A 25,797-nucleotide genomic window follows, 5' to 3' on the forward strand; every position below is an offset into this window, starting at 1 on the left:
ATAAACTGAATGTATAAGGATTATATCTTACATCGTCATTCCATAGTTGACCGTCAAATGATAGAAGGTAAAACCAATTTTTTGAAGTGACTTCATGAACTCCAAAATCCAACGGTATAGACAGTGTTGACTTGTATTTCTTATAATGGTCTTCCTTATCCTTTCTACAAGGATTTGGAAAAAAAGATTATATTCACTTTATAAAGGGTAAAACCATACATTATAGATCGAAAAAAGAAATTTACTTTTGATCATGTTTAGCAAGTAGACCATCACGAACCCATTTCTAGAATTCTTGAATGACTAAAGTATGATGTGGCCCCGATATTAAATCATCTTCAAAGGGATATTTTTTGTCAAATATGGGAGTCAACTTTACTGAAGTACTTATAGTTCATCAGAGTCATTAATAGCGATATTTAATTATAGTTAACACGGGGATATATGGCTTTATAAAATATAGTTTTTGTATAAAAAATTACTAACCGGCCGAGTCGAAGTTTGACTCGTAAGGCGAAGAATTCCATCGACTTAGACGCCGAGTTCTATGAGAAGGTAAAGGCGTTGAATCAACAAGTTTTGCTGCTGGATGTATCATAATTCTAGTTTCTGGAATTTAACTTGGAAGGTCCTCATCCGCCAACTCAAATTGTGATACATGTATTTCTCTGGATACATCCTCGCCATTTTTGGGTGGTATGACACACGGTACCTCCGATGCATTATGCCACTCCTTTCTTATTCACCACAGACAGGAGTATCCTCTGTAGATGCATTTAATCTGTCTCCAGTTAAATTAGCATGTGGATGTCCATCGGTATGAATGCCGGTGTTCAGCTTCCTTTCCATAGCTTTAACATACACCCAGTAGAATACATTAATATATCACATATTTGAAAGAATGATATTTATCATATTAGAATAAAAAATTTTCTTCACAAATTAAGAGTAGGTGTACACACTTGTATTTTGTCAATGTATGCACATGTATTCTATAAATGTATTCACTAATATAACATTGTATTCACATGTATATGAGTGTATTCTCAATAATATATGTTGATGTATACATGATTAAACTGAAGAATAATAAAAGCCGATTTACAGTATGTATTTAGAAAATCATGAATACAGATATAACACTGTATTCACATGTATATAAGTGTATTATGTAACATGTATGTTGCTGTATACATGATTAAACTGAATAATAGTAAAATCTTATTTACAATATATATTAAGACAATCATGAATATAGTTATAGCAACATATAAATACATTGATTACATATGTATCGCTATATTACATATATATACTAAAGAGGTTAAAAAATATTAACCTCTGAATTCTCCCCAACAACTATATCATGATGTATTTGGCCTTTGGGATTATCATGCAAGTTGGTCTCAGTTGACATTTGAATACCACCATCATGTCTCCCAGTTTATTTCTTTCTTTGGTATACCCTTTCTGTATTCTGATTGGCTTTAACATGTTCAGAAAGCTTTTTGAAATTTTCATTGATCAATGATCGTAGAGAAGTGAACTCGCCCATCACCTAATAATTACACAAATAATTAGAGAGGGGTTAGAAACATATATGAAAGTTAATACATAAACAATAAAGTTGAATATGTTTTAACAATACTTACATAATCCTTGAATGAATTTAGATCCTGCCTCAAAGCAGACAAATTATCAGATTTAGAATCAGCTGTCTTCTTAACACTCAATACAGTTTCCTTGATTTCAATATTAGCACTAGGAGGAATCTTGGCTTGAGGTATTGCGGACACATGTGGTATTGGACACTCTGTAGCTGAGGGATCAATTAGCTGTTGTTTGCGCTTTTTGTGAGGTGGTGATAAAGATGGACCAACGCTTGCATCATATTTTTTCTTCGGCTGAAGAGGTGATGTAGGACTAAAGTCATCAGAATTATCTTCATTGTTGTTTGTATGAAGAGGACTTTTGTCTATATCAACGTCATCCGTAGGAACCTGAATAAAAGCAAACTCTCTAGCGGTTGGTTGAATGTTGTTGTATTTCAGCTGAAAATAGAAATACACTCAATGTAAATCATATTTGTTGTATGATTACTAATGTAATCTGCTTTATGTATATGGGCAATTATCAATATACATGTATCCAGTTGTATTGTATAAAACAATTTCCAACATTGAATTAAATGTATGTTGTAAACTGTATTATGTATTCTACTTTATTCTAGTTAAATTTGAAAACATGAACATTGATGTATGATGTATTCAACTATATTTATTTTTTAATAATAACACTATATTATGTATTCTACCGTATTCCAGTTAATTTGAAAATAGAGATATTGATGTATGATGTATTCAACTATATTTAATTTTTAATATTAACATTGTATTATGTATTCTACCGTATTCCAGTTAATTATGAAAACATGGACATTGATGTATGATGTATTCAATTGTATTTCATTTTTAATTTTAACACTGTTTTTAATAACAGAAATATATGTTGAATAAAATACCAGTGAATTAAATAATAATAAATTACCACATTTCCCTAGTCGTTGAGCATGCCGTTCATCAAGTAAGCATAAGTTGGCTGGTTGACAGTGATTTTCCAATTGAGTATTCTGGGAATCCGATTATCAACTCGGAGTGCAATTTTGAGGTTAATGTAACGACTCGGCCGGTCATTTTGAGTATTACAACCCCGTTTTCCTATTTACTTTTCAAATTGTACTTTACAGTTATTGTGTGAATTTTCAGGATAATTGGTTCGGGACCAGTGAGGTTTTTGAAGGAATTAGAATACTTAGTTCCAAGGTTTAAAGCTTAAGTTAAAATAGTGACCGGATGCGGACTTATGTGTAAATGACCTCGGATTCGAATTTTGATGCTTCCAATAGCTCCGTATGATAATTTTGGACTTATGAGCGTGTCCGAAAAATTATTTGGAGGTCCGTAATAGAATTTAGCTTGAATTGCCGAAAGTTGAATTTTTGAGAAGTTTGACCGGGGGTTTGACTTTTTGATATCGGGGTTGGAATCCGATTCTGAAAATTTAAATAGGTCTGTAATGTGAAATGTGACTTGTGTGCAAAATCTGAGGTCAATCGGACGTGATTTTATAGGTTTCGGCGTCGTTTGTAGAATTCAGAATTTTGGAAATTTATTAGGCTGGAATCCATGTGTAGTTCGTATTTTTGAGGTTGTTAGGTATGATTTAAGGCCTCGAGAAGGTCCGTATTATGTTATGGAACTTGTTGATATGTTCGGATAGGGACTCGAGGGCCTCAGGTGAGTTTCAGATGGTTAACAGTTTGATTTTTGAATTTGGAAGACTGCTGGAACTCAAGCCTTCTGGTGTAATCGCACCTGCGGAAAAGTAGTCGCAGGTGCGAGCTCGCAAGTGCGAGCAGAGGTGCGCTGAAGCGAGGTGCGCAGGTGCGTAAGATGCTTCGCAGCGAGAAGGAGCGCAGATGCGGGCGGTGGGCTGTGAGGCATTGGTCGCAGGTGCGAGGGAAAATTTCACACCTGCGTGAGCGCACATGCGGACGGATGGGCGCAGAAGCGAAAACTGGGCAGGCGAGTGGAGTCCGTAAATGTGACGTTTTGCTCGCACAAGCGGATGCGCAGGTGCACAAATCTCGTCCGCAGATGCGGAAATCGTTGGGGTAGAACCTTAAATTCGAGGGTTCAACATTTTCACCCATTTTTGAAATTTTGGAGCTCGGGTTGGGCGATTTTGGAGAGAAAATTTTCCACACAACTTGGAGTAAGTGTTCTTAACTCCCTTGTGATTATATTTCATGAATTAATCTTCATTTTCGGTGTAAGATTATTGAATCTTCAAGAGAAATAGAAGAAAATTTCTATAATGTCACAAAACGAATTTTTCAAGTTTGAATACCGATTTGGAGTTGGATTTGAGTGAAATTAGTATGGTTGAACTTGCAATTGGATGGGTTATCGTATTTTGTGAGTTTCGTCGGATTTCGAGACGTGGGCCCCACAAGTGATTTTTGGGGCGCAATTTTGGATTTTTGGAAAATATTAGTATTTTGATATGGAATTAATTCCTGTAATTTTTGTGGGCTGAATCATATTATTGTGACTAGATTCGAGCTGTTTGGAGGTTGTTACGCGCAGAATGGAATTTCTGGAGCATTGCTTAGCTTGCTCGACATTGGATTTGGCTTGTTCGAGGTAAGCAACTCTTCTAATCTTGGAATTGAGGGTATGAACCCAGAATATATGCTTTTTTTTTGAATTGTTGGGAGGTGACGCTCATGCTAGGTGATGGGCGTGTGAGCGTGCACTATAGAAATTATGACATAATTGTTTATGTGAAATTTTATAGTTAAATAATCTTGGCATTTTCCATGCGGTTTTATGTGTTAAAGAAATTGAGCTGAAAAACATATTAAAAATCATGTTGAGGCTATGTGCCAGTATTATTGGGACCCACAGAGGTCATATTGCTGTGAATTATTGTGTTAAATTGAAAATTCATACTCAGTCATATTCATTTCATTGCATATCATATCTCAGTCTCTGTTGTTATTTATTGATACATCATATCATCATTTTGGGCTATTTTTCATGAAATTATGAGCCCGAGAGACTGGAGAGATTGATGACTGAGTGAGGCCGAGGGCCTGATTTATGAGGATATTTATGGGATCGGGTTGCACGCCACAGCATGTTGCATATTTATGGGATCGAGCTGCACACCTCAGCATGTTTTATATCGGCCGAGGGCCTGATTGTGAGGATGAGTGTGGATCGGGGCTGCCCACCTGCAGCATACTTTATTATTAGAGCACGTGAGTTGTCCGTGCAACACGTGAGTTGTCCGTGCAGATTATAGCGCTTGGGTTGAAGGAGCCCCTCCGGAGTCTGTACACACCCCCAATGAGCGCAAGTACCTACTGAGTGCGAGTGCCGAGTGGCACGAGTGACTGTGAGGTATGCCCGAGTGGAAAGAGTGATTGTGAGGTATGCCCGAGTGGCACGAGTGACTGTGAAATTTGCCCGAGGGGCTGTATATGAGTGATGTTCTGTCCGAGGGGCTGTTTATGATTTTATCACTGAGTTGCATCGCATAGGCATGCACACATGACTTACATGCATAGAAATATATTTTTTCTCATGCTGTACAACATCACATCATTCATGATTTCTTACACATTTTGACAGATGTGCATAGTGATGCATTTATTTTACATGGGTTACACGGAAGGAAAATGAAACATATTATTTATTATTGAAAATATTTTTGGAGAAATTTATTGTTTTCAAACTATTCATATTATTGGCAACTTCGGCAAACGATTTGGATTTTCACTGATATATTTTAAAGAAAGAACTACTATTTTTGAAATCATTATTTGGCTGAGTATTTTATTCGTGAGTTACTTCGGGTATTATTTGCTTTATGTTGTTATGGAATATTGTGGACTAGTGGTTTTGGACCCGACCTTGGTAGAAGCTCGTCATTACTTTCAACCTAAGGCTAGGTTTGTTACTTACTCAGTACATGGGGCCGGTTGTACTGATACTACACTTCTGCACATTGCGTGCAGATGTTCGCTATTGTTGTTGCTGTGCTCGATGGTTGCGGGATTTGAAGATGTACCTGCATTCCTGTTGTAGCTGTCTCTTATTCATGGTAGCCTTAGATTTATAAAAGCTTCATTTTTGTATTATTCAAACAGACTATGTATTTATTTCATTTCCGCTTTGTATACTCTATTCTTAGAAGCTCATGATTTGTACTACCAGTTCTTGGGAATTGTATAAGATCAGGATATTTATTCACTTAAATTGATTTAATTATAATTATTTAAATTGGTTAGTTGGAAATTACCTAACGGGATGTGTTAGGTGCCATCACGACTAGTTGAATTTTGGGTCGTGACAAGGTGGTATCAGAGCTCTAGGTTCATAGGTTCTTCAAGTCATGAGCATGTGTCTAGTAGAGTCTTGCGTATCGGTATGATGACGTCCATACTTATCTTCGAGAGGCTACATGGAATTTAGGATATATACTTCCCATCTTTCTTTCCTTATCGTGCGAGATTGATTCAGCTTGAGACATAAACTCTTTGAATTCCTTCCACATATTCGTATGCGCACATGAGCGCTCAGTATCAGTTGTGCATCACCGGCTTGTGATTCCATGAACGATGTTAGAGATGTGTATTCTGTGTTCTGGTGATGGGCCAGTCTGGAGGACTTGAGGCTAGATTTAGACTACAGCTTAGGTTCGGTAGCTTCAGTTGTGTGAACTTATACATTTGGACTCATATGTCCAGTAGTGTCCCTATGAGTGGAATTTGTGGCTTGATAAACGGTTGAATAGCTATATGATGAGTATGATGTGACTACAGAATGTGTCCAGATGAGTTTGTTGGGATGTGAAAAGGACTATTGGGTGCTTAATTTTTGTCTAGATGCGACTTATAGTCTCGAGTTATGAGTGTGTTGAAGGATCTTTCACGTTGTTAAATTGTGGGACAAATTAAATTCTCATGTCTTATTAATAATTTTGGACTTAGAAAGATTTAGTGATTGCATAATAATTATGGTTGCGAAAGGGTATAACAAGATGCCAATTTGAGGCTGAGCAGGTGGGTTATCTCCTGTAGAGTAATCTACGTAGGTGTGTTCCTTATAATATTGAGTGGAGAGTTTCTTTTCTACCAGCGGAGGGTATGTGTTAAGATATGAATTTGAATCTGGTTGAGAAAGTTGAATTGACTATCAAGAAAAATAAACGAATACTTAGCGGATGATTGAGGTATTTTATGGTTGGTTTTGCATGAGCTTGAGAAAAAGTTTTGTTGAACTCACTGTAGTATCATGGCAGTAATACGGTATGGGTGTTGTGATTTATTGAATGAAATGATTTATGGCTTTGAGCCAAGTGGGGTTGCCTGCTGCAGACGGCTTAATTTCATGGTTATATATTAAATTTTAGTTTTGGTCTGAGGCATACTTGTGGGTTAGCTATGACTTGCAGAAGTTGAGATCAAGGATGACTCGAATAATGAAATTCCTGGTTAAGAGAGTAAATGAAATTCGCAGGATGAGTGAGTTGTTATTGGTGAATGATGTAGTGCGCACGAAGTATGAATTTGATATGTGGTGTTAAAGTAGAGTTACTTCTTTGAGTGTTGTGGTGCTAATGGGGCACATGTCTTTTGGCCCATTTGGGCGGTGCAATTAGATTTGAGCAAACTGGGTGACTCCCGAGAAAATTCCAGTGGGTTTGATAATTATATATAGCAATTGAGAATGTTTCCGGACTTGTGTATGGATAAAATCCGAGATTTGCATTTGATGGTGCCTGAACTTGCGAAAATTCTATATGACTATGGATTCTACATTTTTTGTATAAGGAAGGTAAGAAGAACAATTTCAAATTCACATAAGGTATTCTCAGAGTGAGTGTTATAGTTGTGGTATTTTTGAAGGTGCTTAAGAAGAATACAGTTGCTTATGGACGTAGGGCGTTGTGGTTCTATGCTAAGGTTTGTAGGGTAAGTTGTGGTTAAATATCATGGTATTTTAGCAAGAAGAAGTACTAATCTGAAGACACATTCGGAAGGGGCTCAGAGAAAATAGGACAACTGGGTAGTAGCTTGGATCAGTATAGTAATGGATAAGATCGGTTCTTTGGGTGCATATGATGTGGGGGTTTTTTACAGGTGCTTTGTGGTAATACAACTGGACTTGGCGACCTGCGTGGCTTGGTCGAGTTAGAGAAATTTAGTTTTAAGGGCTTGATTATGTGCAAATGGAATCCAAAGTATTCTTGATGGTTTCTACCGGTGTGGAGAACATGTTGTGTATTGTGATTTTCTCCTGGAAAAAAGCAAGAAAAAGGTTCCTAACTAAAATGGTATGTAAATTATTGGTGACTCAAAGATGATAATAAGATTCTTGTGCTTTTCACATGATGGCAAGATAGATGTTATGTGTTGTACGAAAGCTAGATTTTCACGTACAAGGTGGCAGTACAGTCTTGAAGAGAAGGTAACGAATGTTGGACAACATGGACGATTTCAAATAACTAGATGAATACTATTACTACTTGGTGTTGTATGAGAAAGGGGCGGACTTCAGAAGGCGCATTGTATTTTGACTTACGGATGTATAAATTAGTATTGCGGTACTCACATAGTTGATAGACTGCTGATATTCAAATTTTGTCAAGTGGTACGGAAGAACTTTCAAAGTATTTCTCGTGAGATGATCGTGTATGAGAGAGGTGTTAGGCATTCGGGTGGTGGAGATAGAATCAAATATGGTGATTCACGTGTTCTATGGATTTGGAGATTGGGAGTTCCCAGGAGCAGATTGTTTCATGGTTGTGGACTGTGAAGTTATGGCCGGAGCTAGCCGGATGATGAAATGTGTTATGATTCAGTCATTATGGATTTTCGGAGGGATTTTTATCTATTTGTGGGTAACCCGAGTTGATTTGGGGGTCCATAGGCAGGCCCAATTAAGATGTGTATTCTACACCGAGCCGGAATAGTTGGATCCATACTACTATTATTGAGGGATGTGTTATTCGATTGATGTTGAACTTATTCATGTTCTCAAATAATTTGTGAGTTACTCCTTTATGCTACGAGAAGTTGTGATTCATTGGTTATGTGTACAGATGGTGAGGTTCTATTTGAGCTTTATAGCGAAATTTGAGTGTGATGAGTACTTAGTGTATTGCATGATCGATAGCGTAATGGTTATGTCCTTTCAGGTTTTGTGTGGTATTTTTGTCATTTGCCTCTCCGTCGTTATTAATTCAGAGCAAAGGGTGGCTCGGAGTATATAACATGAACATCGTGTTAGAATCGGGTGATGGTTCTACGGTGTATAATGAATTTTCAGCGTTTCATTGTGGAGGTACTTGTTAATCTGGCGGGGCAGTTCTCTCATTTGAGTCATTTCTTATGACTGGGTACATTTGAATTATTGTGTATTGGTGCACGGATGGCACGAGTTGTGGCTTTGAGTTATATTGGTGAGGCATGTCCATGGAACAGTTGTGTTTAGTAATATAAGGTCATTGGACCTAGAATGGGTACTATCAGGTTTGATTTCGGTATATTCGAGAGTATAATATTAAAAGTCGGCTCAAGAAGGGATTATGGTTCTGGTTGGGGCGAGAGGGCTCCGTGACTTGTTGATCTGGTAAGTGGTCATGAAATTTCGCATGATTCTTTTATTATCAACAGTGTACGAAGTTTTTGGGATGAGGTTTGGTTCGATATGGGTTTAGTACTAGTATGCGGTTGGTTTTGGAGTAGTCACTATGATCAGGAATGGTGCTACGAGCATGCGAGTTGTGTAATATGTTGGTTGATTATATCCGTAGTTATAGTTATAGCTCGATGCAACTTGTTCGAACTTATACAGGGTGTAAATGTAAGATTCGTGTCTTGAAAGAAATTCTAAAGGTTAGAAATTAAATTCCAAGGTTTATGGGCTAAAGTTAAATTAATGATTTCAGTTGTATTATGTTGTCAAGCTCATATGGGATAGGGTGACGTGGGTTCACCCCCGGGTACGTGTGTGGTAATATGGAACAATGATTTGATGGCTTAGAAACAACTCTTGGCACGTTCGAGGACGAACGTATATTTAAGTGGGGGAGAATGTAACGACTCGGCCAGTCGTTTTGAGTATTACAACCCCGTTTTCCCATTTACTTCTCAAATTGTACTTTACAGTAGTTGTGTGAATTTCTGGGGTAATTGGTTCGGGTCTAGTAAGGTTTTTGAAAGAATTGGAATACTTAGTTCCAAGGTTTAAAGTTTAAGTTAAAATAGTGACCGGATACGGACTTATGTGTAAACAACCTGGGATTTGAATTTTGATGATTCCAATAGCTCCGTATGGTGATTTTGGACTTGGGAGCGTGTCCGGAAAATTATTTGGAAGTCCGTAGTGAAATTTGGCTTGAATTGCCGAAAGTTGAATTTTTGAAAAGTTTAACCGGGGGTTTGACTTTTTGATATCGGGGTCGGAATCCGATTTTGAAAATTTAAATAGGTCTGTAATGTGAAATGTGACTTGTGTGCAAAATCTGAGGTCAATCGAATGTGATTTGATAGGTTTCGGCGTTGTTTGTAGAATTCAGAAATTTAGAAATTTATTAGGCTTGAATCCGTGTGTAGTTCATATTTTTGAAGTTGTTAGGTATGAGTTGAGGCCTCGAGTAGGTCCGTGTTATGTTATGGAACTTGTTGGTATGTTCGGACGGGGACCCGAGGGCCTCGGGTGAGTTTCGTATGGTTAAAAGATTGATTTTTGAATTTGGAAGACTGCTGGAACTGAAGCCTTCTAGTGTAATCGCACCTGCGAAAAAGTAGTCGCAGGTGCGAGCTCGCAAGTGCGAGCAAGGGTGCGCAGGTGTGGAGATGCTTCGCAGGTGCGGAATCGCACCTGCGTGAGAAGGAGCGCAGATGCGGGCAGAGGGCTGTGAGACATTGGTCGCAGGCGCGAGGGAAAATTCTGCACCGGCGTGAGCGCAGATGCGGACGGATGGGCGCAGAACCGGAAACTGGGCAGGCGAGTGGAGTCTGCAAATGCGATGTTTTGCTCGCATAAGCGGATGCGCAAGTGCGCAAATCTTGTCCGCAGATGCGGAAATCGCTAGGGTAGAACCTTAAATTCGAGGGTTCAACATTTACACCCATTTTCGGATTTTGGAGCTCGGGTTGAGCGATTTTGGAGAGAAAAATTTTCACACAACTTGGGGTAAGTGTTCTTAACTCCCTTGTGATTATATTCCATGAATTAATCTTCATTTTTTGTGTAAGATTATTGAATCTTCAAGAAAAATAGAAGAAAATTTCTATAATGTCACAAAACGAAATTTTCAAGTTTGAATACCGATTTGGAGTCGGATTTGAGTGAAATTAGTATGGTTGAACTTGTAATTGGATGGGTTATCGTATTTTGTAAGTTTCGTCGGATTTCGAGATGTGGGCCCCATGGATAATTTTTGGGGGCGCAATTTCGGATTTTTGAAAAATATTAGTATTTTGATATGGAATTAATTCCTATAATTTTTGTGGGCTGAATCAAATTATTGTGACTAGATTCGAGCCATTTGGAAGTTGTTACGCGCAGAATGGAATTTCTGAAGCATTGCTTAGCTTGCTTGACATTGGATTTGGCCTGTTCGAGGTAAGTAACTCTTCTAATCTTGGAATTGAGGGTATGAACCCGGAATATATGTTTTTTTTTTTGAATTGTTGGGAGGTGAAGCACATGCTAGGTGACGGGCGTGTGGGCGTGCTCTATAGAAATTGTGACATAATTGTTTCTGTGGAATTTTATAGTTAAATAATCTTGGCATTTTCCATGCGATTTTATGTGTTAAAGAAATTGAGCTCAAAAGCATATTAAAAATCATGTTGAGGCTATGTGCCAGTATTATTGGGACCCACAGAGGTCATATTGCTGTGAATTATTGTGTTAAATTGAAGATTCATACTCAGTCATATTCATTTCATTGCATATTATATCTCAGTCTCTGTTGTTATTTATTCATATATCATATAATCATTTTGGGCTATTTTTCATGACATTGTGAGCTTGAGAGACTAGAGAGATTGATGACTGAGTGAGGCCGAGGGCCTGGTTTGTGAGGATATTTATGGGATCGGGCTGCACGCCGCAACATGTTGCATATTTATGGGATCAGGCTGCACGTCGCAGCATATTTTATATCGGCCGAGGGCCTGATTGTGAGGATGAGTGTGGATCGGGGCTGCCCGCCTGCAGCATACTTTATTATTATAGCACGTGAGTTATCCGTACAACACGTGAGTTGTCCGTGCAGATTATAGCGCTTGGGCTGAAGGAGCCCCTCCGGAGTCTGTACACACCCCTAGTGAGCGCAGGTACCTATTGTGTGCGAGTGTCGAGTGCGAATACCGAGTGCGAGTGCCGAGTGCTGAGTGACTGGGAGGCATGAGTGTTTGTGAGGTATGCCCGAATGGCAAGAGTGATTGTGAGGTATGCCCGAGTGGCAAGAGTGATTGTGAGGTATGTCCGAGTGGCACGAGTGACTGTGAGGTTTGCCTGAGGGGCTGTATATGAGTGATGTTCTGCCCGGGGGGCTGTATATGAGTGATGTTCTGCCGGAGGGGCTGTTTATGATTTTATCACTGAGTTGCATCGCATGGGCATGCACACATGACATACAGGCATAGAAATATATTTTTTCTCATGTTGTACAACATCACATCATTCATGATTTCTCATACATTTTGACAGATGGGCATAATGATGCATTTGTTTTACACGGGTTACCCGGAAGGAAAATAAAACATATTATTTATTATTGAAAAGATTTTTGGAAAAATTTATTGTTTTCAAACTATTCATATTATTGGCAACTTCGGCAAATGATTTGGGTATTTACAAGATGTATTTGAAAGAAATAACTACTATTTTTGAAATCATTATTTGGCTGAGTATTTTATCCGTGAGTTACTTCGGGTATTATTTGCTTTATGTTGTTATGGACTATTTTGGACTAGTGATTTTAGACCCGACCTTGGTAGAAGCTCGTCACTACTTTCATCCTAAGGCTAGGTTTGTTACTTACTCAGTACATGAGGTCGGTTGTACTGATACTACACTTCTTCATATTGCGTGCAGATGTTGGTTGTTGCTGTTGCTGTGCTCGATGGTTGCGGGATTTGAAGATGTACCTGCGTTCCTGTTGTAGCTGCCTCTTATTCATGGTAGCCTTAGATTTAGAAAAGCTCCGTTTTATGTATTATTCAAAAAGACTATGTATTTATTTTATTTCAGCTTTGTATACTCTATTCTTAGAAGCTCATGATTTGTATTACCAGTTCTTGGGGATTGTATAAGATTAGGATATTTATTCACTTAAATTATTTTAATAATTACTATTGAAATTGGTTAGTTGGAAATTGGCTTACTTAACGGAATGGGTTAGGTGCCATCACGACTAGTTGGATTTTGGGTCGTGACAGTTAACCTTTGAACAGCACTCGTAGAACCATACTGGCATAGCTAGAGGCATCCCAGTTATCCTGTAATACTTCTTCTGAAAATCCATCTTCTTGCTAATAGATCTAATAAGGGTCTGGAATGCCTCCTTACCTCATGGATAATCAGAATATCTCTCGCTCTCAACCAAGTCAAAATATAGTCTTAGGATGGCTGTGCAGTTCTTCTCGGTGGATAATATGAATATATGTATGAAATACAATACAATTATTTTAATGACATCTCCATCGTTGTCAAAACCCCAATTCTTATCATCAAAGACTTTCAACAAATCTTTCTTCTTGACATTCTTTGCACCGCCAAAGTATGTATCCACAATTCTGTTAGGCATCTTTGTGTTAAACTGAAAATCTTCAACGTCACTAACACAATTGAGACCAGTAACTATCGCAAACTCCGTGATTGAAAAAGCATAATGTTATACCATTCACATATATTGAAAATGAATCATCATGACTTTCTTCCAGCTGCAGAACCATGAAGCACCTGAATAATTGGTGTTGAACCTCACAGTGCTTCATATCGAGGAAACTTCCAAAATAAGTAGTATCAAATATTTTGTACTGATCTGGAGTAAGCTTTTCTTGAGGTCGGAGATTATATTTGTGTTAGTATATGAACTGATATGCGGTGATAAAATAGGCTTGTGTTTAACAAAGAGTTTTATTTTCTGCATACAAAAAAATTAAAAAGATAAAATAAATGGTTGAAAATATAGATGAATATAGTTATTTGGAATACATAACTCATTCATGAAATACAAACATAATGTATTGATAATTGCCACAAAAAATATGAGTTATGGCAATGACTGTTGTTTTAAATACAACAAAATAGAGTTGGCTTGAGAATACAGATGAAAACAGTTAGGTTGAATACATAACTAAATATAGAACAACTAGTGTGTTTAAAAAAGTTGTTGAATGAACTAAAATACATCTAAATACAACATTCAAAAATTACTTTAATAAGTAAAAATCAGTGTAGGCAATATTGAATACATATAAATACATGTACATACAAGAAGAGAAAACCATTGTACAAACTAATAATCAATGTATGCGGACTCAAACACATATAAATACATCTACAATTACCTTGTCGTTCAGTGTTTCCGAGCTAGTTCCTGTATCGACCTCTTTTCCCTTACCCCCTGAAGCATCATCCATAAGTTTTATTTTCTTTTCCGCATCAGGAAGTGTTGATTCTTTCGAAGATTTCTCAAATTGGCCTTGTTTCGTAGGGTCATTGCGTATTTTTTTCTCCTTTCGGCTTCAGTTGTTGCTGCTAAACCATGTTCCACTTGAATGATTTGCAAATCGAAAGATGACCCATCGAAATTGAGTACTTTGGTAGGTATACCTCAGGTAACCCTCTTTTGAGTTGTTGAATCAGCCATTGGAGAGAAAATTTCAAGTTTTCTGGTGAAAGCATAACAATGGTGAATATTTAAAAAAATTAGTAAAGAGAAAAAGAAGAAGCTATAACCAGCGAAAAGCTAACAACTTTAACACTTACCACAACTTTTTGAAGCAAAAAATATTGAAAATTGAGAGCGACAATGGAGCTGATAAAAAGAGAATCGTGGTTCAAGAATGGGGAAGAAAATGACGCTATGAGAGAGAGATCGTGGAGAGAGAACTTTAATACTATGCAGTGATTTTGGGAGAGAATAAATTTAAAGGAGAGAAAAATATTAGACAACGTATTTAATGGCTTAATTGTAGGAAGTGACCATAAATACATATTTTGCTATAAAAACTAAAAGATAGTTATAGAAAATAATATTTTAAAAGAGTATTTATTTATAATAAATAAGGTGTAAAGTTTTGCTATAGGAGGTAGAATTTTCAATTTTAAAATATAGGCCTTAAAGCGGGTATTTGTGAAAATGGGCCATTTCGATCCACATAAGCTACATTATATAATTTTGACTTTGCTTTTAAATTTTGTATTCAATTAGAGAGGTCAATAAGAGCACAAAGTGAATATAGGGGTGAGCATATGGTACAACTTTGAAATGGAAATATTTAAAGAGATTAAAACAGAGAGGACAAATAGGGGGGCAGGAGAAATAAATTTTCATGTTGTTTATTGTCTGGCTTGGAGGGCCATCAATATGAAAGTGTTAAATTGTTAATGATCTAAGGGGTCGTTTGGTTGGGGTTCATCAATATAATTGTCCACATAAAAACTAGCATTATTTATAATATTTGATTGGTATTTGAGGAGAGTAATCTCCATATAAAATTCAACATGAATTAATACAATGTTTAGTCGATACTTTTTATTTTTTCATAAACAATATATGCATAATTCAAGTGTGAATATACGTATTTTTTATATGGAATAAAATGTGAAATAAGATTACAGGTATTAGTAATTAATAGATTAAAATTTTAAAATAACAAAACTAACCATTATAATAGTAAGAAATATTTTAAATTAGACACTATATACTAATATGCAATATATCAAACTAAACATTCAATAAAAAATAAGTCATGCATTAACAATTCGTATATTATTAAATCTATATTATTAATTTTTATGTTATTAATCTCTATAATACTAGCCTTTGTATTATTATTTCTTACATTACTTATCTCAGCAATACTATTCTTTGCATAACTTATAGCCTATTTGGCCAAGTTTCTTAAGGCCAAAACTACTATTTTTTTTTTTTTGAAAAATGGTATACTTTTTTGTCAAAGTTGAAGTGTTTGGCCAAGCTTTTAGAAAAAAAAATGCTTTTGAATAGAAGCAGAAACAGAAAAAAGTAGCTTCTAACTTCTCCTCAAATGCACTTTTAAAAATATTTTTAAGAAAAATATATTTAGAAGCAATTTTTAAAAGCTTGGCCAAATATTAATTGCGGCTCAGAAGTGCTTTTGAAATTAATTAGCTAAACATAAAATGTTTCTCACGAGAAAAAAGTATTTTTGAGAAACAATATTTCTCAAAATAAGCTTATTTTAGAAGCTTGACTAAACATGATATTAGGGATCGTTTGGTTGATAAATAAGTTATCCCACGATTAATTATCTCATGATTAATTATTCTGGATTAGTTATCACACTCTCTCATAGAAATAAAAAAAATTATAATTTCGAAATTAGTCATACTATGATTTTATCCAAACCAAATATGAGATAAATTCATTTCAAATTTAATCGAGATATTAATTATCCCTTATACTCAACGAGCCCTTAATCTCTAAACCAAACGACCCTAAGCAACAGGAATGACATACCCAAAGTCGAAAGTAATAAGGCATACGGTGGGATACGTGAAGCACGCGCATTCAGCTTTATTTAATTTATTGGATTTTAATAATATTGGGGAGAGTGGCACTGGCCCCGACTTCCGAGTATGTGTAGCACAATGCACCACTGTTTTATTTTGGCCCCTTTATCTCTTTTATATTTTTACAGCACAAATACCATTAAAGTTGATATCATCACACTTATTTCTGCTTCATCTACTACTACTGCTAATTGGAACAGAAACTGGGCAGCAGCGTGCCTTGTCAGCTGTTATAAAAGTTTTTAGTGGCTTTTGACTCTTCTTTTTTTACACAGAAAGAAAGAGAGAAAGTGAAGTGAGAAGTTAGTTAAGGCAAAGAATGAGACGAGACCCAAAAATAACAGAAGATAAAGAAGTAGCAGATGGGCAATTGTGGTACTAGAGAAGAATCTGCTGTTATCTCCAATGCTCATCATCAAGGTCAACATTTTCTCTTTGTTTTTCCAGATCTATGATGTAGTTGTTCCATTTCACTATTAATTTGACTTTATTGCTCATTATTTTGACTTAGCTAGCTGCGCTTGATTCTTTTATGTATGCTTCCTACTGCAGAGACGATCTAGTATTTAAGCTCGGTTTCAACCTTTAAATTTCTTACCATCGAACTCATTCTACTTTTTTTAAAAAAAAATTATGAGTTCGTATCTACTATCTGTTGCAGTTTTAGTGAATTTTGGTACATAAATTTATGCTTCACTTTGAAAATACTGAACCGGTGCCATCCGCCTTTGCTTCGTAGCAATTTTGTACTCAAATTGGAATGACAACTTTTGAACTAATTTTGTAAGTCCTTTTTTTTTCTTCCAAAGTTGCTTTTATTCACCTCTTTAAATTTTAGGATTTTTTTTAATTGATGGGCAGTCCAGCAGCAGCAGGGAATATCGTTGCCAAACAGGAATTTAGGTGGTGACGCCAAGAGACAACACAGTCATAGCCGGTCTACATCAGATCTGAGCGAACCTTCGACCCCAAGGAACTTAGAGGACTTTAGGAAGAATGCGGTACTCTACACACACATAATAGCTTTCACGCTTTTTGAGCTGGAAACGATAACTAAAAGCTTTCGATCTGACTATATTCTTGGTGAGGGTGGTTTTGGAACTGTTTACAAGGGCTACATTGATGAGAATGTTCGAGTTGGGCTCAAGTCACTACCCGTTGCTGTCAAAGTCCTTAACAAAGAGGGACTTCAGGGTCATCGTGAGTGGCTTACTGAAGTCAACTTTCTTGGACAGCTTAGGCATCCTAATCTTGTTAAGTTGATTGGCTATTGCTGTGAGGATGACCATCGTTTGCTCGTTTATGAGTTTATGTTCAGAGGAAGCTTAGAGAATCATCTCTTCCGAAGTATGTGTCTGTCCTCTTGTTGTAATGACTAACTTGATGATGGTTTTTGATTTCCTGACTGCTATCTGCTATGTTTATCCAATATTAAGATGCCACATTACTTAAACATTAGTACTACGATATTTTTGGCTGAGTGAGTGGTAACTTTGATACATGTTATATTTGGCTTTTGGCTTCTGCTTTCTAACTGCAATATCACATAGTTGTCATCCCGTGCTTAACTCTTAGCCTTTAAGCTAAAGGGCATTGGTTTTGTCACCTTAGAAGAAATTGCTTGTACATGGCAATCTCGAGTCATAAGCAACTAAATATATTATTAGATTAAAATTGGATGGAATTCTCAACTCAACGAACCCTTGTTAGTGACCTTACCCCCAAAAAAAAAGGTGTACTCATCTTCATCAGTCCTTGTAGAGGTACATTTGAGTTACCAATCCTTTTCTAGTGTCTTTTCTGGTCTCCTAAAGCCTAAGCCTTCACCTTTTGACCTTTGATTATGGATGTGTTGAATGATAAGATCGGAATTAGCTCATGGTTCAAGTAAGTACCTTGAAGGATGGAGGTTCAACCACTGCATGATGCTACATTGATGACGAGATCAGTTTGCTTCAGCCTGATCTTTTGGAGTTGTACCAACAGTTTCTGCTTTGGGCTCTTCCCTACAGTACTAATTACTTTTGCTGTCTAAAGAAAAAGTAACCGGGACTGTTCTCTTTCTGAATAAATAATAATTTTGTGGAAAAGGTACTAGGTACTGTTAATAAGTTATCTGTTATTTTAATGTAATACACATAAGATCTATTTCAGCCTCAGCTAGACTTGCAGCTAATATTGATAGCTTAAGGGTTATTTTTTACTCGGTAACTTAAACCAGGCTTAATTGTATTAGTTGGAACCATATTACTTGGTCTAGTAATCTTCTGCGCTTGTTACTGAAATGCTAAAGTACTGTTTTAGTTAACCTCTGGAATATTATAGACCTGGAGAAACCATCAGTCATGCACCTAATCGAAAAATCTGGTGTTGCTGCAAAGAGAACAACATTTAGCTCTATGACTAATACAGTGCCAGAAAAGAGGATTCATAGTGTTAATCTTTGTCTATGCTCCAATTGTTTGGAGAACACGCTTGTCTTTTGTAATTGATGTTCAAATCACTGATACTTCAACTGAGATTACTAATTTTCTTGGCGTCAAGCTGCTGAATCATGATTTTACATTCTTATTGCTTCAAAAGCAATAAATGTTGGTTTTGCTTACTAAGTTGTGGTATTTCTTGAGGCTTTCAGAGGCTACTATTCCATTATCTTGGGCCACAAGAATGATGATTGCTCTTGGAGCAGCAAAAGGGCTTGCATTCCTTCATAATGCAGAAAGACCTGTTATCTATCGTGATTTCAAGACTTCAAATATATTATTGGATTCTGTAAGTCATGTGTCCGGGATTTCAACTATTTAACACACTTGATTTTCTTTGGATTTACCTTTCTTGATTCCCTTTATTTTTGTGCTTATTGGAATAACATGAGATTGGTGGAAATTGCAGGATTACACGGCCAAACTATCTGATTTTGGGCTTGCAAAAGCGGGGCCACAAGGTGATGAGACCCACGTATCAACTCGAGTGATGGGTACCTATGGTTATGCAGCTCCAGAATATGTTATGACTGGTATGCACTAATGTTTTGTGGCTGCTATGAGTACGATCAGACGTAGAACGGAAATCTTTGTACGTTCAATTAAAAACATTTGCTGAGAAAGGTGATTTATAGTAACTGGTAAACATATCAGACATCAAACTTGTTATGATATCTGAAGAACCTTCTATTCTACTGGAACCGCCGTGGCACTTCACTAGTTTTTCAGAATGCAACTTGATTACAGTCTGGAGTTAAGTCAGTGCCCTATCTGCATGTTGTAATTGTATTGGTGTCAGGCATTGACGAAGATTCCATATGACTTACACATATCATAGGTTCCATTTGGAGAACTAGGAAAAAGACGAGTGTTTTTTAGCTATAAAAAGCCATTCTGACTCTTATCTTAGATCCTAAAGCTCAACTTTATTGACATGCAATTATGAATTTCAGTATTCTACCGATAGTCAATCTCTTTGATGTATATCTTTTAGTCCAAATTTTGGTGGCAAGATTGAGGATTAATGTATAAGTATCTATTTTATGTTGGCATACCTGATACAAGTATTAACATTTTGTGGACGCAGGACACCTTACTGCAAGAAGCGACGTGTACAGTTTTGGTGTAGTACTCCTAGAACTATTGACTGGAAGGAAGTCTGTTGACAAAACCAGACCAAGCAAGGAACAGAATCTAGTCGACTGGGCTCGGCCAAAGCTTAACGATAAGAGAAAAATGCTGCAGATCATAGACCCTAGATTAGATAACCAATACTCGGTGAGGGCAGCACAAAAGGCTTGCAGTTTGGCATACTATTGCCTTAGCCAAAACCCCAAAGCAAGACCCTTGATGAGTGACGTGGTTGAGACTTTAGAGCCACTGCAGTCCAGTGGTGGCAGTGCAAATGAAACCTCATCAACTGGAAGTGGTGTTCGATTTGCCATGGGAAGGGTCCCAGATTACAGAACCCATCACCGTTATGCTGGCTCTCTTGGTGCTGCAGCTGGTTGTCGGTCTCCCAACCCAAATTGTTCCCCAGGTGCCCCTGCAGCTTGCCGTGTTCGATAATGAGTGCGCCATTATTGAATGTTATTTCAATGCTGCAAAGCTCAGGTTTACTGCTGTTCTGTACTTGATGTAAATTGCAGGAGAAAGTATAGTCTTTTAAGTTTGTTGTGGTTCTTTAATGGGCAAATCTGTATGAGGTGAAGAGCAATTTGCTGACACAGTTTTAGCTTCTTCCTTCTTTTTCCCTTGTTTGCCTTATGGAAGAATTGAATGTGTGCTTTGAGTAAGTTCTACTAGTTTGATTATGCTTTTATTTATACATATATATTATTCTAACATGGAAGTAGAGGTGGAAGTGCTGGTGTGAAACCACATTTGGGATCATTCATCCCTATTTGCGCTTTTATGAAGACTGGTGATGCATCTGTGGTTGTATAAACTTCTGATTTGACATTTTTTTCCTCTAAAATTTCCCAGTTCGAAGTTTTGGTATGATCATACGTGTGTTGAAGATGATTTATACCATAAAATTCTCTTGTTTATTGAGTAAAGCGACTAGAAATCCCCGTTATTAGAATTTAAAAGCAATGGGGAGATTTGAGTTGTGATTCAGTACAAATGTTATTTTAGCTATATGATGTTTTTCAAAAGAGATCAATTAAAACACATAAAACAGTATCTTCGTAGTGTCAATTTCTTTCATTCAAATTGTGAAAGAGAATAGAATCAAACATCTAAATTTCAGTAATAATTTTAGTCTTTGCTAAAAAATGTCAGGTGCTTGCAAAATAAATTGAAATCTTGTTTGAAATTCATAGTTTCAATAAGAATTCAAGTCAATCATACAAGATTAATTTAATTATGTTAAAACTATTTAAGTTGTAAATAAACAACGAATCGACATTACAATAGATCGCTCTAATAGCCTGTTTGGTCACGCTTCTAAAATCTGCTTATTTTGAGAAGTGTTTGTATACGGTAGAAACTGAGCTCGCCTATTGCATGACAGATCGGGGGTGAAATATAGTGGGTTGAAGATCGATCCTGGATTCCATCGAACTTAGGTACGAGGTTAGAACATGCGCCTTCAAAGATTACCGAGTCTGTGACCCCGGAACTGACTCCAACTCCGAATTAGCTCGAGAGAACATCATCGAACTAAAATAACGGAAGGCCGAAATATCCGTAACCGGTTGCGCATCATATCGGGAATCTCGGCACGTATCAATGAAACCACTTAATTAGCAAATCATGAGATTTTTTTTATCTTATATAGAGTTATACCTAAAGTAGGACTCTCCTACTATATAAATGGGGCCTAATTATTTGTAAAACACATTGTAACACAAATCCCAAAGCTATAAACTATAATTTCTAATTATTATTATCTCATTGCTCTGTTCCGACATCAACTATAGCATTTTTGACTCGAGGGTGATCAACCTTCAAGGCTAAGATTGTTCAACTTGTGTGGTTTGCATTTACTTTTCTTATCATTAATTTCAATCTTAACCTGATTTCTCATTCTGTATCAAGCGAGATCACGTATCCTAAAAATCGCGTATAAATTCAATTGTTATCCGTTTTTTAGAGTAAACAGTTTGGCGCCCACCGTGGGGCTAAGGATAATAGTGTTATTTAATACAAATCTCCATAACACACATTGCTTTACACTTGCTCTTTGAAGTGTCTTTGATTCGAGGCTAAAATACAAAAAAGGTCAAACTCTCAATCAACACCTTTGCATGTTGACAACGAGTCTAGTCACCAAGGTGAAAATAACAACATAGCGCCCGGTAACGAGATACCGCATGCTGATCCCGCTAGAATTCCAATCGCAGATCCGATTGACGCTAATTCGCATGTAGCTATCGATGCAAATTTGCTTACCGACCCCAAAAATAGCGTTCGTGGTGGAGCCCGATCGGCAACTCGAAACACATAAAACGTTGAAGGAGACGGGATCAACCTACGAATGATCTTCGAAATATTGCAGGCTCAACAGGCGGCGATAGCTTAGTTACATAACCAAAGCCGTGCAACAAGCAGGGCTGAGCCTGATCCTCCCCGAGAAGTAACCTGCATAGATGAATCGGTCGTAGAAAGGTCAAACAAACATGAATCGGGGGCTAGCTCCGAAATTATAAAGACGCTTGAGGAGCTGACAAAACGGATAGAATCAGGGAGAAGAAGATTGAGGCTAATAACATAAAGGTGGAAACTTACAATTCCAGGGTAGACCAAATCCCAGGAGCACCTCCGATATTGAAGGGCCTGGATTCCAAGAAGTTCGTACAAAAACTCTTTTCTCCGAGTGCGGCTCCGAAGACAATCCCTAAGAAGTTCCGTATGCCCGAAATACCCAAGTACAACGGAACGGCCGACCCTAACGAGCACATAACCTCTTATACATGTGCTATCAAAGGGAACGACCTGGAGGACGATGAGATCGACTCTGTTTTGTTGAAAATATTTGGGGAAACCTTGTCAAAGGGAGCTATGGTATGGTATCACAACTTACCTCCTAATTTTATTGACTTATTTGCTATGCTTGCAGATTCTTTCGTAAAAGCACATGCAGGTTCCATCAAGGCCGAGACTAGGAAATCAGACCTTTTCAAAGTCAAACAGAAGGATAACGAGATGCTTAGGGAGTTCGTGTCCCAATTTAAAATGGAACGAATGGATCTGCCACCGGTCGCTGATGATTGGGTTGTTCAAGCTTTTACTCAGGGACTTAATATTCGAAGCTCGGTGGCTTCACAGCAGCTGAAGCATAACTTAATAGAATATCCGACTGTTACATGGGCCGACGTGCATAACCGGTATCAGTCAAAAATCAGAGTCGAAGATGATCAACTCGGGGCCTCTTCGGGGTTTGTTTATCTAGTTAGAACTTTCGACAGAGTCAAGAGAGAGAGATATCGTGAACCGAGGCCAAATAGGGATAGATATCAACCATATAACGGAGATCGGAGAAGCAGCGGGTCCGTGCGAAACCCCATGGGAAACGAAATGAGGAACGACCGAGGTCAAAGCAGTCGGGGACTTATGACCAAAAATGGCCTTGACAGGTCTAAAGACGCACCAAGGCTATCGGAATACAACTTTAATGTCGATGCTGCCGCCATTGTATCGGCTATCGGGCGCATCAAAGGTACCAAATGGCCTCAACCCCTACAGTCCGATCCAACCCAAAGGGATCCTAACCAGATGTGCAAATATCACGGCACTCATGGTCACAGAACGAAGCATTGTCGACAGTTGAGAGAGGAAGTCGCTCATCTATTCAACAATGGGCACCTTCGGGAGTTCTTGAGCGACCGAGCCAAGAATTATTTCAGGAACAGGGATTCTAACAAACAGGCAGAATAAGAAGAACCTCAACCCATCATTAACATGATCATCAGAGGAGTTGATATCCCACATGGGCTGATGTTGAAACGCACCACCAAAGTATCCATCACTAGGGAGAAACGAACTTGGGACTACATACCGGAAGTAACTTTATCTTTTAACGATGAAGATGCGGAAGGGATCGTACAACCCCACAATGATGCACTCGTAATATCTGTACTCGTAAATAAAATTCGGGTTAAACGTGTGTTAATTGATCCAGGTAGCTCGGCCAACATCATTTGATCAAGTGTCGTGGAACAACTCGGTTTGTAAAACCAAGTCGCGCCTGCATTTCTAGTTCTAAACGGATTCAACATGGCTTGTGAGACCACTAAAGGCGAAATAACATTACCAGTAAACACCGTCGGGACCATCCGGGAGACCAAATTTTATGTGATCGAAGGGGACATGAGATATAAGGCTCTATTGGGAAGGCCATGGATCCACAACATGAGGGCGGTGCCTTCGACGCTTCACCAAGCATTGAAATTCCTAATACCTGACAGAGTTAAAACAATCTACGGGGAATAACCGACTGTAAAAGAAATGTGTACAGTTGAAGAGGTGACATCGGCATCTACAGTTTCAACATTGAAGGGCCTAAACCAAGTGGTCAAAACGGGGCAAAATAGCAATCACTGATACCATCTTCGGCAGATTCGGACAAACAAGGAGAAGTCGAGGATGATGATTATGGGATTCCCAGATCTTTTATAGCCCCCGATGATATCGACGCCACTAAATTGATGGTCGAGGAACTGGAACAAGTCATATCGCGAAACAACTTGCCCAATCGAAAGGTATACCCAGGCACGGGGCTAAGCTCCAAGCTCAAGGAAAAGCTCATTCAATTTCTTATAACTAACGAAGACTGTTTCACTTGGTCCCACCTCGATATGACAGGTATCCCATAGGAGATAACCACTCAGAAGTTGAGCCTGGACCCAATGTTTTATCTAGTTAAACAAAAGAGAAGACCCCAGTCCGAGATCAAGCATGCTTTCAATAAGTATGAGGTATCTAAACTTCTTAAAATAGGGTATATTCGGGAGGTCAAATACCTAGATTGGTTAGCAAATGTAGTGGTAGTCCCTAAAAAAAAGAATAAATTAAGAATGTGTGTAGACTCTAAAGATTTGAATAAAGCATGCCCCAAAGACTCTTTTCCTTTGCCCAACATCGACCGTATGATCGATGCCATGGACGGCCACGAGACCCTCAGTTTTCTCGATTCCTATTCCGGGTACGACCAAATACGGATGGACCCGGGTGGTCAGGAAAAAACTTCCTTCATCACTAAGTATGGCACGTACTGTTATAACATAATGCCGTTTAGATTAAAAAATGCTGGTGCCACATACCAACGCTTAGTAAATCGGATGTTCGAGAAACAAATAGGAAAATCAATGGAGGTTTACATTTATGACATGTTAGTTAAGTCGACCATTTAAGACATTTGCAGGGAATATTCAGTATACTGAAGCAGTACAACATGAAGCTGAACCCAGAAAAATATGCGTTTGGAGTAGGGCCGGGTAAGTTCCTCGGATTTATAGTATCCAATCGGGGAACCGAGATCAATCCTGATAAGATCAAAGCCATCGAAGATATCACGGTCGTGGATAACGTAAAGGCCGTGCAAAGGTTAACCGGGTGAATATCCGCCTTGGGGCGATTTATTTCGAGGTCCTCCGACAAAAGCCACCGATTTTTTGCACTATTGAAGAAGAAGAACGACTTTTCGTGGACCCCGGAATGCCAACAAGCTTTGGAGAAACTCAAAAGGTATTTATCGAGCCCGCCCCTGCTTCACACACCGAAGGCGGACGAACAACTATACTTGTACTTGGCGGTCTCAGAGATAACAATAAGTAGAGTTCTAGTTCGGGAAGAGCAAGGTACGCAATTTCCAATTTACTATGTTAGTAGAACCTTAGGTGAGGCCGAAACTAGATACCCAACTCTCACCTGGAAAAACTGGCGCCCGCTTTGTTAAGCGCCTCTAGGAAGCTAAAATCGTACTTCCAATGTTA

The 25,797-nt window shown here is 37.9% G+C and overlaps 1 protein-coding gene across 2 annotated transcripts; it reads left to right on the forward strand.

Moving 5' to 3' along the window:
* Positions 1-16,407: 16,407 nt before the first annotated feature.
* On the forward strand, positions 16,408-20,652 carry LOC107816967 (putative serine/threonine-protein kinase PBL8). Of its 2 annotated transcripts, none has more exons than XM_016642717.2 (5): positions 16,408-16,793; positions 17,235-17,720; positions 19,009-19,145; positions 19,266-19,389; positions 19,944-20,652. In XM_016642717.2, exons 1-5 carry the CDS (start codon positions 16,736-16,738, stop codon positions 20,423-20,425), a joined length of 1,287 nt encoding a protein of 428 aa, XP_016498203.1. In that variant the 5' UTR covers positions 16,408-16,735; the 3' UTR covers positions 20,426-20,652. The 2 variants fall into 2 exon arrangements, with proteins under 2 accessions (XP_016498203.1, XP_016498204.1); XM_016642718.2 differs by having other exon boundaries at positions 16,527-16,793; positions 17,240-17,720.
* The last annotated feature ends 5,145 nt before the right edge of the window (positions 20,653-25,797 follow it).

Source organism: Nicotiana tabacum, chromosome 24 (assembly GCF_000715075.1).
Source record: "Nicotiana tabacum cultivar K326 chromosome 24, ASM71507v2, whole genome shotgun sequence".
Taxonomy (NCBI): domain Eukaryota; kingdom Viridiplantae; phylum Streptophyta; class Magnoliopsida; order Solanales; family Solanaceae; genus Nicotiana; species Nicotiana tabacum.